Below are 15000 nucleotides of genomic sequence, written 5' to 3' on the forward strand. Positions count from 1 at the left end.
CAACCCGAAATGGATCATTTAACGGAAAAATATTTTTAGTCCCTTGCCCCCCCCCCCCAAGAAAAAAAAAATACTGGTGTTGGCTAATTTAAAAAAAAAATTTATTTATTTATTTTATTTTATTTTATTTTATAATCTTAACTCGCGTGATTGGATTTTTATTTATTTATTTATTTATTTTAAATTTAACAATAACGCGGGGTAATTGAATTACTCTAAAAAGGTTTGTAAACCTTGGGAAATAATAATTAAATAATAAATTGCATGATAATATCGATTATTATTAATTAATTTAAAAAAAAAATGGAGGAAAGTGATGAAGAAAATTTTTATTTATTTATTTATTTATAATTTCGTGTTTTCTTCTTGCATTTCGACACGAAAAAAAAAAAAAAAAAAAAAAAAAAAAAATGTCTCGAGATGTTTTGTGTATGATAGCGTTGAGGTTTTTTTTTCCTTAATGTTTAATATGGTATAATAATCGTTGTTAATAAAGGGAAGCGAGGGGGAGGGAGGAAGGAAGGGAGGGGAAAAGGGAAACAAACGATTGGCCGGCATGCTTTTTACAAACTACGATTGATTGTACGAAATAAGTTTATTCCCAAAAGAAAAAGAAAAAGGTTTCTCTTTTCTTCCCCTTCCACCTTCTCCCCTAAATAATAATAATAATACTCTTTTACTATTCATACGAATTTGAAAATTTTTGTCTTCATTTTATAAATTCTTATTCGCGATTGCTTTTATTGTAAATATGCTGCCAATGTGGTGTTTCACTGGAATAATAATAATAATAATAATGTTTCCCTTTCTTTTTTCTTCCGCATTTTGAAAATTAAGTTTTTAAATTATTATTATTATTAGTATCGCTTGCTCCCCCCCCCAAAAAAAAGAAAAGAAAAGAAAATTTGCAAACGTGTTTAGTTTTAGAAAAGGCGTTGTGTTTATTAACAACAATGTAAAAACTCCATAATCTGGGTCACGTGTAAACAAGTGCTTTTAAATAAATAATAATTAAATTATGACGTCATACACTTTCTGCAATAATTTAAAATTTTTTTTTAAAAATTAGATGTTTTATGCTAACCAAGTATTTACCATTATTATTATTATTATTATTATTATAATTAATCATATTCTCGGGAGGTTTTTTTTTTTATATGGTTAGAACTCGATTGTATTAGGCTGCGTTTTCTATTTATAAAAAAGAAGAGGTTCACTCCATTTTCTATAACGATTTTCATACGTGAAAGCCTCTAAACGTGTTATCATAAATAAAACATCTCTCAAATGATGGGTGGGGAAAAAAAATAATAATAATAATAATATTAATAAATTTTAAACGACGGTGTGCTGCTGGCAAGGGGAGGGGGTCACAACCGTGTGCTCCTCTCTCGCGGCGTTTTTCATCATAAAATCACGCGTATCGGGGGGTAAACGAAGACGAAAAAGTTTAAAATGAAAAGAAGAAGAAGAACCGACATTTTTTTATTTAATTGTTTAAAATTTATTTTCACATACACATCAAAAGCGAGTTTTGTCCTAGAAATCAATAATTTGATGAGAGGATAATACTCGTTGAGGGATTCATCGTCGTCGTCGAAGAAAATGTGAGTGCGTGGGTGGGTGCGTGCTTGCGGGGGTAAGTATGGTAAGGTATCGATGACAACAATGATAATAATGATAAATTATATAACTGTGATTTTATTAATTATTAATTAGAAATTACATTTATTGTTTATTATTTATAAATATCGAATTATGATTATGTTGACGTGTTTTAAAATTTTTTGTTTTTGTTTTTGTTTTAATGCCGGTTCGAAGCGGGTTTTTTTTTCCTAATCGTTTAAATACTCTCGTGAATTTTGTGTGTTTGTTGTTGTTGTTGTTGTTGTTTTGTTTTTTTTTAAAAGGTAAGGTAATGTAATTCGTGTGTGATATGATGAGAGAGAGAGAGAGAGAAAGAGGTAAGCATAAAATTATGAAATTATTACGGAGGTAAGTAAAAAAAAAAAAAAAAAAAAATTGATTAATGATATTTTTCAATGTGTGTGTTGTGTTGTTTTTAATTTTTTTTTTTTTTTTACAATCAAGATATTCTGTAGTAAAAATTTTTTTTTATGTTTTTAACGTGTAATTCGGAAAATTTGATTTCGTGGAATTAACAATAAAAACGGATGAGTGAAAAAAAAAGTGTTGATTTATTTATTTTATTTTTAAAGATACACGGTAGGTATGCAATTAATTATTATTATTATTTATTATTATTATTATTGTTATTATTATTAATATTATTATTATTTATTATTATTATTATTATTATTATTATTATTATTATTATTATTGTAAATGTTTTTATATGGAAATTTGAACGAATCCCACGCGAGATTTTTTTTTTTTATTTATTTTGGTATTTTTTCTCTTTGTCTCTCTTTTGACAAAAGAGGGGGAAAAAAAATTATTTTAGCTTGTGTGTGTGCGTGTGCGTGTGCGTATGCGTGTACTTGTGTCTGTCAACAGCGTTTTCTTATTTTGCTGTGATTAATTGATTAATTAATTAATTAATTGAAAATGTGCAGTAATTAAGAAATCGTTTAAATTATTTGTGAAAATTGAAATGAGGGATGGGGGAAAAAATGTCGTAATCGCGAATCACGTCGTTTACTCGTTTATCGTTGGTTTTTTTTTTTTTTTTTTTTTTTAATAAAATTGCGAAAGGGAAAATTTTACTGGGGGGAGGGGAGGTGAGGGAAATTCAATCAAAATTAATTTCTTCAAACGCGTTTAAAATTATTATTAATTAATGTGGGGGGGTGGGGGAAAGAAATTGACTCGCGTAATCAAATCATGTTTCCCTCCCCCTCCTATGTTTAGGTTATAGTACAGACAGGCGGAAATAATTTATTTATTAAAAATAAAACTTTTTGCTCATTATTTATTTATTTATTTGTTTTCCTAAGGTTTTAAAGTTTATTAAAAAAAAAAAAAAAAAAAAACTTATTCGGTTATTTTTTAAAAAACCAATAATTGGGTCATGCTAGTAAAATAATACTATTATATTTAATATTAATTGTGTTGCGTAATTCGAGATGATTGGTAAAAAGTATTATTATTATTATTATTATTATTATTTTTTTTTAAATAACATTTAACAATATTATAACAGTTATCCTTGTTGCTTATGTTGAACTTATTTTGATGACGTATTTATTATTCGATTGCATCACAAGTTATTGTTATTGTGTTATTGTGTATAGAAGTCAGTAATCAGAAGACAGACTGACTTCTGCTTCTTTTTTTTTTTTTTTTTTAGAACGATGTGAAAAGATTTGAGATGTAAATGCGTGCTTGGGAATACGTAAAAAATGTTTTTAATTCTGTCTTTCATTCAGTCAGTCATTCGTCATTTAATTTATTATTATTATTATTATTATTGATCGTTTAATCATTTGTTTTTGATTTAACAACCGTCGAAGAGATTATGAAAAATGAATTTTTTTTTAAATTGAAATTTATTATGGGTTTAATTTTCAATGGGGAAGTAAATGGAGGGAGGGGGGGGGAAATTAAATTTAGAATTATTATTATTATTATTATTATTATTTACACGGTATGTTTTTTTTTTATAAGTGTTGTAGGTCGTGTATTGAGTAGTACCAAGCGAGTATTAAAGTTATTTGAATCGTTTGTTGGGTCCTTTTTTGAAAATGGGAAAATCTTTTGAATTTTGATGAATTTCTTCACATTCGTGTGTACTTATATTAAAATGTCGATGGTTCGATTAACCAGGCACCTACTGACATTTTGGAAGGGAAGGTGAGGGGAAAAAATCATTCAATCAGTCAATTAATTGTTTTGATTTACTCTATTTACCGTTAATTGGAGTTGGCGAGTTAAAATTTGTCGAGATTAAAAAGTCGTTAAAAAAGAAAAAAAAAAAAAAAAAATTACACTCTAGGTGTTGATGTATATTGGTATGGTGTTTTTTTTTGGGGGGCTGTCGGGGGGTTAATAATCGTTGATTGTTGGCAAAAAAATATTGGCGGATTTAATGACTTGTACATACAGCTCAAATATGATTTTAAAAAAATAATTTTTTCCCAGTTTTGCATGTCGTCTTGGGGTTTTTTTTTTTTTTTGGGGGGGGGAACTAACGATTACGTAAAGAAAAGTACGTGTGTGTTTGCATGGTTTATGAATTAGTATACGGTGATATATATTTATAATGTATTCGAAATTTCCTCCCGTTTGCTTTTGCTTTTCACATTTTAATTTTTTTTTTGTTTTTTAACCGCCACATTTCTGGCATTTGATTTTATTCATAATTTTATTCGCAGGCGTTTTAAAAAAAAAAAATTGAAAAGAAAAAACCCCCCAAAAACCTTAAAGGTTTGTGGGGTAGTAATGATATATGCTGTAGTATTTTTTTGTGTTATAATTTTTATTATTAATAAAATGAAAAAAAAATTATAAATAAAGGCTATGTATACATGTATGTATGTATATACATTAATAAATTAACTATTGTTCATTTTGGATTTCTCCATGTTTGTAATAAACGGTTCGATTCCAAATAATAAAAAAAAAAAATAAAAATAAAAAAAAAGTAAAAGTATTTTTCCAACTTTTGAACTTTATTTAAAAAAAAAAAATAAATAAATAAATAAATAAAAAGTAAAATTTTGAGAAAAGTTAAAAAATTTTATTTTCGAACCAGGTGTCGAAGAGAAAACGAATAAATTCATGGTCCAAACTCCGATATGGAGCTTTTTTAAGAAGACGACGACAAAAACCGGAGACGTTCGAGCCGTTTGCGTCGTCTGCCATAAATCTCTCAGGTTTCACAATACGTCGGTTATGGTGAGACACCTCAGATTCCTTCATCCGAAAGCGTACGAGAATTACAGGAACGAATACATACAGGGGAGAATGGGAGTGGGTTATCACATAAGGGGAGGGATATTGGGTCTTCCTCTCACGTCACCGAGAAAAGCGAGATTGAAAAAGGACAGAGGGGAAGAGAGGAAAATGAGCGCGAAGGACGAAGTTAAAAAATTGATTGTTTTAAAGGCGAAAACGAAAAAGGAGGAAAGTTGCGTCATCACCGAGAAAGATTTAGAACAATTGGGACAGGGAAACATAAAGATATTGAATATAAGCAACAAGGGTACGATACCCGACGTCATGGGAGAGCAAATAATCGAGGATTTGAAAAAGGGGAAAACGTGCGTGGCCGTGTCGAAATTCGAGGACTCGCCGGAGCAAGAAATGGAAAACATTGACATTGCGGAAGAGGAATTTTCTCTCAAGGAGGGGAGACAGTATAAATTCGTGCAAGTTCCCGCGGAATATTTGGAATATTTGAAAAGCAGCGGGTCGGAAGTGGCGGAAGAAGGGGAGGAATCGATGAAAGAGGAGGGAACGGCGGAAGTCATACAAATATTGGACGAGGGCGACACGTTGGTCGAAGCCGGAGAACAATCGGATTCCGAATTGTTGCAAATATGGGAACAATTATCGCCGCAACACGGAGTTTTAGTTTGTTCCGTCGATCAAAGCGGGAGAACGAGACAAGTGGAAGAAGCGACAGCCGATGAGGGGTCGTCGGAAGAAGTCGGACAAGTCGAATTTATTATAGCCAACTGAGAAAAAAAAAAAAAAAAAATTTATGTCGATAGCGCTTTATTGTTATTATTTTTTCCGATTTCGATGAGCGAGAGTGAGTCGCGATCAAATCAAGTGCAATAGGATTGAATTATGTTTTAAACCTTTCCACAGTCTTTCTCTCTCTCTCTCTATTTCAATAGTAAACCTAGGTATGATGGCGTGATGAAATTGTATGCGTGTCGTTTTGCGGAAAAGCTCTTGTCACCTTTGTCAATTTTTCAATATCGTTTTCAAAACGACTTCGAAAAGGCCTCGACGAGGATGTACCTAAGTAATAATAATGATAATTTCCTTTTCCGGGCAAAGTTAGGAACAGGCACGCGCGCACACGCTCGCCATTTTTTACGCGTTTACTTTTCTTTTCGAGAAAAAAATTTTTTTTAATATTTATTATGTATATTACATCATCATCATCATCATCATTATTTGTGCTTTTTTTTTTTTTTTTTTGGAAAATTTTGGAAAATGAATTTTTCTTTTTTTTTTTTTTTGTAAATTGGCAAATAGTTTTCTTCTTCATTCATTCATTGTTTGTTACTCTTGTAGTTTTTTTTTCTTTTTTTTTTTTGTTTTTTTTTCCTGATTTTTTTTCTTTTTTTTTACATTAAAATTATTATTATTATTATTATTATTATTATTATTATTATTTATTATTATTATTATTATTTGATATTTTATTTAATAGGAAAATTTTGTTTTTTAAAAGTTGATCCTTTCGATATTATGTATTTCCGATTAATATAATTTTTTTCTTTTTTTTTTTTCTACCGTGAGTCGAGGTTTGTGCGTGCGTGCGTGCGCGTGCGTGTATTCGATTCCTTTTATTATTTTTTTTTTATTATTTTGGCCGAAAATTATTCATTCATCGAATCGTGCGAGTGTGGAATGTGTGTGCAAGTGCGCGGTCATTTAATTTTTGAGAAGGATTTTTGCTTTTTTCGATTAATTACGTAATAACATAAACCCGTACGATTTTCATCCGCCCCCCCCCCCCCGCCAAATCATTTAAGTAATTTAATGACACGATTACGATGATGCATGATGATGATGATGATGATGATGATGATAATGATGTGATGAATTTTGAATGCGGAAAAAGAAAAAAGCGTCAAAGGAAATAATCAAGAATCGTCGCTCTCATTTTATATTCGGCAAATGGCCACGAACATTTATTTATTATTATTATTATTATTATTATTATTGTTTTTTTTGTATAGAAAAATTACAAAAGACTTAAAAAAAAAAAAAAAATTATATATGTATATATCGGATTTATAAAATGGACAATTAATAAATTATTTAAATGCTCGAAACGCTTAAACAAAAACGAAAAGAAAACAGGAAAACAACAGCAAAGAAACAAAGGAAACAAAGTGCGAAAAGGAAGAAAAATATGATGTTAATAATAATAATGATTGTCTGTCGGATACGAATAATACGATGACGGTAGTAGTAGTAGTGGTTGTGGTGGTGGTGGAAAAAGAAGGAGGAGGAGGAGGAAGGTGTTGTCTTCCTACCGTCGATTATTAATTTCGGGATAAGAAAAATTTAACAAAAGTTGTTGTATTGATTTTATTTGATTGAATGTGTTTTGTACATAAAAATTTTATTTAATTTTTACCGACTATATTTTTTTTTTTTTTTTTTTTTTTTTTTTTTATTTTATTTTCGTAAACATTATCCAGATCTCTCTCTCTCTCTCTCTCTCTCTCTCTCTCTCTCTCTCACACACACTCATTCATTCATTCATTCAATCATTCATCACGTCCGAGGGATCGAAACATTTACACTGCATATAATATAAACATTAGGGTGGTGATTGCAAAAGAAAAAAGGTTTTCTTTTTTTTCTATCTCGATCTCTTTCTCTCTAATTATTATTATTATTATTATTTTCTTTCTCTCTCTCTCTCTCTCTTTCAATTTTAATTAAAAACTTGCCCGCTTAATTAATTAAAAATAAATAAATAAAGAATTAAAGAAAGAAAGAAAAGAAAACGAAAACGAAAAAAAAAAAAAAAGAGAAAAAAAAAATTTTTTTTTTATTTTCTCCCGTTCAAATTTAGGAATGGAGATCAATTACTGTCAGCCTACGAGGATTCTGGCTGTTGAACCGACAACGATCATAGCTCACCAATCGAAAGGACCTCCGCCCTCGCCCATATGGAATTATTTCGTTAGAGATTCGGAAAGGAAAGTTGCCATATGCAAATCGTGCGGGGGAAGCATACGCATAGCATCGGGAACGACATCCGGGATCGTGTATCACTTGAAAGCGACGCATTTCGAAGAATTCGAATTGTACAAATTGCAAAAGGAGGAATGGGAAAAGTTGAAGGATTTTTACGTGTATCAGAATTACATGAAAAATCGCGTCAAAAAGAAAATAATACAAGTCGTTCAAATGAACGATTCGACGTCCGCCATCATTGTTGATCCATCGTAAAGGAGTAGGAGAAGAAGGAGACAACCAAAACAACTAATTTTTCTTTTCCCTTTTATTATTATTATTATTATTTTAAATTATCTCATGATCCTCCACAAATCCTGCTTAGGCGTGATTTTTTGTGTTTTTTTTTTTTTTTTAGTAATTCCACGTGGTGTGTGTGTTTATATTACGTCACTTTGAGCTTTTCTCACTATCTCCCCCCTCTCTTTCTCTCTCTTTCCCCCTAAAAACTGATGAAAACACGCAAATGTAAAAAACAAATTAAGTATATATTTTTAATTGATAGAGTTAGAATAAGAATAAATGAAAATTTTTTTTTTTAATAATAATAATAATAATAATAATAATGAATAAAAAATGTTTTTTTTTTTATTGTAGTAGTAGTTGGATGGATTTTTCTGTGACAAATAAAATAATTTTCTTTTTTTTTCTTTCTCTCTCTCTTTTTTTTTTTTTTTAAAAAAGTGAAGTAATTCAAGTTTGAGTTTGCACTTCTCCCCAAATTCCCCCTCTTCCCCCTACCCCCAGAAAAAAAATTAAAGGTTTGGTTTTAAATATTGATTAAGTATTGTTTGCGATATTACTCTCGATTGTTATTATTATTATTATTATTGTTTGGTTAAAGTAAGGGGAAAAAAGTTTAAAGTGTTTTTTGAGATTTGTCGTTTGTTGTTGTTGTTGTTGTGGTTGTGGTTGTCGTCTTAGGTAAAACAGTTGGAAAATGGCGGAAATTTTCAATAATTGAAAATTGATTATTAAGTTTTGGTGATGCGTTTCTCTCTCTCTCTCTCTCTCTTGCCCTCTCTCTCTTTGTTTTCTAAATGAGGTGAAGGAATTAGGTATGAGGATGGGAGACCTGAAAGTAAAATGATGATGATGATGATGATGATGATACGTGTGTGTGTGTGTGATGAGCAGAATAATCTATGTAAAATTAATTTATAAAATATTAATAAAAAAAAAAATATATGTATATATAACTGTAATGGTTTTAAGATCCGATTTATTATTATTATTATTATTATTATTAATATTATTAGTTTACGATTAGATTATTATTAATTTAGTTTTTTTTTTTTTTAAACGTTTATCACCATCGTGTATAAAATTGTACGAAAGGATTTTTTTTTTTGTTTTTGTAGTTGTTGTTGTTTGTTGTTGTTGATCGAATAAAACGTTAAGATTTGTTTCAGGGAAATTGCCCGGGTACAGACCGCAAATGTCGCCGATATGGAATTACTTCGACAAAGTGAACAATCGAAAAGCAAGCCTGTGTAGAATCTGTGGGACTTTGCTCAAGGGAGTCGTGACGGGGAATGCGGAGATACATTTAAGATCGAAACATAATAGTTTGTTTGAAGAATTTCAAGAGCAAAAAAACCGTTGGGTGTATTCGAAACGTTATCGTTACATAGGACCCCAAATAAAAGAATCGAGCCTGAGAAAATCCGAATCTCGGTCCAGAAGAACCTGAATTAAAGAATAAAGAATTTGAATATCGAAGAGGAGGAGAGAAATTTTCGTTTTTGTTTGTTGTCGTTGTTGTTGTTCTTCTTGTTCTTCTGTTGTTGTTGTTGTTGTTGTTGTTGTTGTCGTCGTCATCGTCGTCGTTTTAAGGGGTTACTCCTGTTTTATGATTTTTCTACGGCGGATTTAATGACGACCCCTTATTTGGTGGTGCAATTTTCCCTTTTTTCTTTTTCTTTCTCGTTAAAATTCGTTTGAAGTCGTTGCTCTTTATATTTAATTGATAAAGTTACCGTTAATAATTTTTTGTTTTTGTTATTTTGTTCTTGTTTTGTTAAAGGTTATCGTTGAAAACAAACAAACAAACAAACAACCAAAAAGAAAGAAAGAAAAAAAAAACATTTTTGTTGTAAATTATTGTTTTCAATAAAAAAAAAAAATTATTTATTAAATTACTATTACTATTATTATTATTATTATTTTAGTGAATTAAGAGAAAAAAAAAAAAATTGCTGTCGTCAGAAAAAGTTTATTAGTATTAGTATTATTATTATTATTATTATTGTTTTGTCGTTTGAGTGACGTCGTAAAAGAATTGTCATACGTTAAAGACAAAAACGGAAAAAAAAGTTGTGTAGAATTTTGAAAGTTGTAGTTTTTTTTATATAGAAACGCGCACACACGCACACGCACAAATAAATAATTACGTAATTTATTTTTTGTCAACAGAGAGTAAGAAATTAGAATCGATGATAAATTCTTCGGATAAAATAAAGGATAGCGAGGAGGAGGAGGAGGAATCCATGTTGAAATTATTTGTTAAGAAAGAGGATTCCACGTTGGGACCCGATGAAAATGTTCATGTCCAGTCCAATAAGATCCCATCCTCATCATTATCATCATCATCATCCTCAGTGTCGAAAATACCCAGATACAAAAATATGTCCAATCAAAATTTAAAATTAGATAAATATGTGAACGTGACGTCATCGTTGACATCCTCGTCACCTTCGCCGTATGCGTTTAAACTCTTTGACTACCATCACCACCCTACGACCACGAATTATTATCCGAGAACGAGATCATCCCAATCCTCCGATTTTCGATCGCCTCCCCACGATTTATCGAATCCCATATGGGAATATTTCACTCTCGAAGATGATAAGGCAACGTGTAAAGTTTGCGGGAAAAGGATAACGTATCGTAACAATGCGTACGTCACGAATTTGGTGACGCATTTGAGAACGAGAGGAATCGGTCACGATACGTCGTATAATTTTTACATGATGAAAAAAAGCGAAACGAATAGTAAAATAAGGGAAGACATAGCTTTGAATTATTTGCTCACGAACATGGCGTCGACCGTTTTTGATAAAAATCAACAACAAATGGAAGAGGAAACGAAAAACGATGATTGAGTCCGGGGATCCGGGATTCGGAATCGGGAAACTGAGCGTGAAAAGAAAGGAGAGAAAGTTTGGGGAGGATGCGAGGGGGAAAAAGAAAGCTTTAATCCCGTTTTGCTCAACGAAAAATAATAATAATAATAATAATAATAGGTTCTTTTATTACCGTTAAGTTGTTCCAATTATGGAAAAAAAAAGTACAAAGTTTTTGTTGTTGTTGTTGTTAAATTTAAAAAAAAATTTTATTTATTTGAAATTAATTTATTAATATTATGCCCCATTGAGTGGAGTTGTTTAATTGTTTGTTTGTTTGTTTGTTTGTTGTTGTTTTGTTGTTGATGATGATGATGATGATGATGTTGATTATAATTAATAATGTTTTTATGTTTCAATAAAACATGGTTTACAGTTTGTTAAATTTCGTATTTGAATTTATTGAACGAGTATAATCGGTCAACGCGTTTGTTTGTTTGTTTGTTTGTTTGTCGGTTGATTGGTTGTATCGGTCTTTGAGATGAATACACTCGGGATTTTGTTTAAAAATTGAATTTGTCGGTTGTTTTTGACATCATTTCGAGTTGGTTGTGACGTAAAGTTGTGTGACGTCAGAAAACAATGGAAAAAGAATAATAAATAATAAATAAAGAAGGCTGTTTTTTTTTCTCTCTCTCTTTTTTATTTATATTTTACGTCTATGGTTTTTATAAACAAATAATAATAATAATAAATAAATAACGTTTCCCCCCATCTTTCCGAATTTATTTTTTGTAGGTTTGATACACGATAACAGGTTGAGGGGTTGTGATTGATCACGTGACGAACGATAAGGTTTGGAAAAAAAGATTATGTGTCTGTTTGCTGACGTATTTTCCCCCCCTTTCTGAAGAAAATCAGTTGAAATCGTAGCGAAATAATAATAATAATAATTGAAATGTTTGATTGTTGTTTTTGTTGTTGTTGTTGTTATTAATTTATTTTGTTTAAGTACTCGATGACGATGATGATGATGATGAATATAATAATAATTGTTTATTATTATTATTATTATTATTATTATTATTTATAATTTCATTATTTTTTTTTTTTTGAATGTAAATAAATTTATTTATTTATTTATTTATTGATTCGTTAATTAATAATGTTTTAATTTTAAATAAATGTTTAAAAAAAATATGAAATTATATATGTATGTATGAGAGTAGAAATGTTGTACGAGCGTGTGAATGAATGAATGATTGAGTGATTGATTGATTGATTGATTGATTGATTGAAAGAGGAAAAAGAAGAGAAAAAGAAAGAAAAAATTTTTAACGGAGAGAATATATAAGAATAGTTGAAAATGTAAATGTAATTTGAAAAAAAATTTTTTTTTTTTTTCTTTTGTTGTTGCAAAAAAAAAAAAAAATTAATTTATGAAATTGAAATTTTTTAGGTCAGTGGTCGATAAAACACGTGGATTCGTTGAATAGAAATCCGATATGGGATTATTTTAGGAGAGACGTTGAAAAGGGAGTCGCTCAATGTCTCATATGCAGAGAATGGAAAATATTCAAAAATCATAAATACACGACGAATTTGATATCTCATTTGAGTTCGAAGCAAAGGTTGCACTGTTACGCATACGTAGAATTCAACAGGAAGAGAATGTTGTATTCGAAACGGAAATCGGAACCATTTTGAAAGTAATTCCGGAAATAGGAAAAGAAAAATGATTTTGGAAAAAAATACAATTTGAAAAAAAAAAAAAAAAAAAAACTAAAACTAAACTAAACTAAATTAATTTATTAAAAGACAGACGAGTTCGGTTTACGTGGCCAAATGATAATGATAATGATGATGATGATGATGATGATGATTAATATTTCCTTCATATATAAAAAAAGAACACAAATACACAAATACCACCACCACTACCATCAATACCATTGCCACCATCAATCACTACCAACACACAAAAACACCTAAAACACACACACACACACACACACAATAAAATTTATAATTGAAACAAAAGAGAGAGAGAGAAAGAGAGAAAGAAAGAAAGAGAAAGATAAAATATATATACATTGTATGTTTTTGAAAGAAAGAAAAAAGAAAGAAAGCAAAAATCCCAGAAAATTGGATCCGGAAAAATTTTTTCTTTTTTTTTTTATTTTTTTGGTACGAATTAACGGATGAGTCGGGATTGTGTTTCAGGTTCAAAAATACACGCTATATGGGACTTTTTTGTAAGGGACACGGAGAGGGGTATGGCATTTTGCAAGGTTTGCCACGTTTGGAGAGTTTGCAAGAGTTCCAATTACATATCGAACCTTCTGAGTCATTTGAAAGTCAAAGACGAAGCCCACAAGTTGGCATACATGGAGTACGTGAAGAAAAAGGAAAAGGAAAAACAATTTTGTATGAAAACATTGTCGAGGGATTTTTTACTTTTCCAGGGAGATCATTTTCTCGTGTAACGTATATTCATTTTTTTTTTTTTTTCCTCTTTTTTTTTTTTTTTTTTTTTCTTTTCTCTCTTTTTTTCTTTCCCCTCTCGCTTTATTATTATTATTATTATTACTGCTTCTTATACACACATACACACACACACATATATATATATATATATATATATATATATATGTAGTTATGTAAAAATTAATTGATCCGCGGAAAAGAAAGAAAGAAGGAAGGAAAGGAAAGGAAAGGAAAAAAGAAAAACCTTAGGAAACAGATCAGTATTTTTTTAATATTTTTATTTTTTGTGCGTGAGTGCGTGCGTGCGTGTTTGAAAGTTTTTGCGTGCGTGTTTGTACGATTGTCGTGCGTGAGGTGAGAGTGTTTTTTTTTTTTTTTTTTTTTTTTTTTTTTTTTTCACCTACCCATAGAGTAAGGAAATTTAATAATATTTATTATTATTTATTTATTTAACGGTTTATTATTATTATTATTATTGTCATTATCATTTATTATTATTATTATTATTATTAAATATTAGAAAACGAGATCAGGGATTCGGGTTCGTATGTGTTTACACACGATAAATATATTTATAACGAAATAAATAGCATCATTCCTTTTTTTTTTTTTTTTTTTTTTTTTTTAATTAGGTTTATTTTCTAGGCATTTTTTGTGTTGTTGTGTTTATCATTGAAAGAGAGAGAGAGAGAGAGAAAAAAAAAAGCTTTATTGCTGTAATTAAAGTTTTGCTCTTCACAATAATAGTAACAGTAATAATAATAATGATGACGATGACAGTAATAAAACTAATAATGTCCTTTTTTTTCTTTTTTTTTTTTTTTTTTTTAAATAATAATAATAATTTTAATAATAGTAATAATAATAATAGGTTTGGCATGTTGTAATGTCATTATCACTGATGATTTTAAAGCAAAATGTCGGATTTGCTAATGGTTATTCGAAAGTTCCTCATGTTCGCATTTTTTGCTATTATATAGTTTGGCCGTTTTTTTTTTTTTTTCTTTTCCTCGGTGAAAATTTTATCATTATTATTATTTTTTTTTTTTTTTTTAAAGCAAATTCTAAAAGCAATCAAAATTATAATAATAATAATAATAATAGTTGTAGTAATAGTAGCAGCAGTAATATTAATAATAATAATGGGAAAATGTTAATTACGACGACCGCGTGTGCACTGAGTCGATTGTCATTATTATTATTATTATTATTATTATTATTATTATTATTATCATTATTATTATTATCATTATTATTATTATTTAATTAACCACTTTAATATCACGGCCTCGGTACAAAATAGTTTTTTTTTTTTTTTTTAAATATATATATATTTAATTACCCATTAATTATTTTTTTATGTATTAACCAAAAAAAAAAAATAGGCATCGTACAATATCTACACGCATGTATATACATATATATATATATATATATATATATATATATATATATATATATATGTACGAACGTTTTATGTACAAATTAAATAAATTATTTTATATTAATTAATTAAATAAGAAGATAAAAGTGAAAAATTAACCAAATATTATAT

The 15000-nt window shown here is 29.2% G+C and overlaps 5 protein-coding genes across 5 annotated transcripts; all 5 read left to right on the forward strand.

Annotated features, from left to right (window-relative positions):
- Positions 1–4479: 4479 nt before the first annotated feature.
- Phum_PHUM132200 (uncharacterized protein) lies at positions 4480–5643 on the forward strand (the record flags this gene model as incomplete). The annotated part of the gene is made up of 2 exons (XM_002424461.1): positions 4480–4489; positions 4715–5643. The coding sequence occupies 2 exons, from the start codon at positions 4480–4482 to the stop codon at positions 5641–5643; spliced, it is 939 nt and encodes a 312-aa protein (XP_002424506.1).
- Positions 5644–7731: 2088 nt separating this feature from the next.
- Phum_PHUM132210 (uncharacterized protein) lies at positions 7732–9586 on the forward strand (the record flags this gene model as incomplete). The annotated part of the gene is made up of 2 exons (XM_002424462.1): positions 7732–8105; positions 9295–9586. The coding sequence occupies 2 exons, from the start codon at positions 7732–7734 to the stop codon at positions 9584–9586; spliced, it is 666 nt and encodes a 221-aa protein (XP_002424507.1).
- A 934-nt stretch (positions 9587–10520) lies between these two features.
- On the forward strand, positions 10521–10997 carry Phum_PHUM132220 (uncharacterized protein; the record flags this gene model as incomplete). The annotated part of the gene is made up of 2 exons (XM_002424463.1): positions 10521–10849; positions 10877–10997. 2 exons carry the CDS (start codon positions 10521–10523, stop codon positions 10995–10997), a joined length of 450 nt encoding a protein of 149 aa, XP_002424508.1.
- A 1192-nt stretch (positions 10998–12189) lies between these two features.
- Positions 12190–12665, forward strand: Phum_PHUM132230 (uncharacterized protein; the record flags this gene model as incomplete). The annotated part of the gene is made up of 2 exons (XM_002424464.1): positions 12190–12202; positions 12418–12665. The coding sequence occupies 2 exons, from the start codon at positions 12190–12192 to the stop codon at positions 12663–12665; spliced, it is 261 nt and encodes an 86-aa protein (XP_002424509.1).
- A 569-nt stretch (positions 12666–13234) lies between these two features.
- Phum_PHUM132240 (uncharacterized protein) lies at positions 13235–13444 on the forward strand (the record flags this gene model as incomplete). Its single annotated transcript, XM_002424465.1, has 1 exon — positions 13235–13444. One exon carries the CDS (start codon positions 13235–13237, stop codon positions 13442–13444), a length of 210 nt encoding a protein of 69 aa, XP_002424510.1.
- Positions 13445–15000: the final 1556 nt, after the last annotated feature.

Source organism: Pediculus humanus, genomic scaffold (genome assembly GCF_000006295.1).
Source record: "Pediculus humanus corporis 1103172107477 genomic scaffold, whole genome shotgun sequence".
Taxonomy (NCBI): Eukaryota; Metazoa; Arthropoda; class Insecta; order Psocodea; family Pediculidae; genus Pediculus; species Pediculus humanus.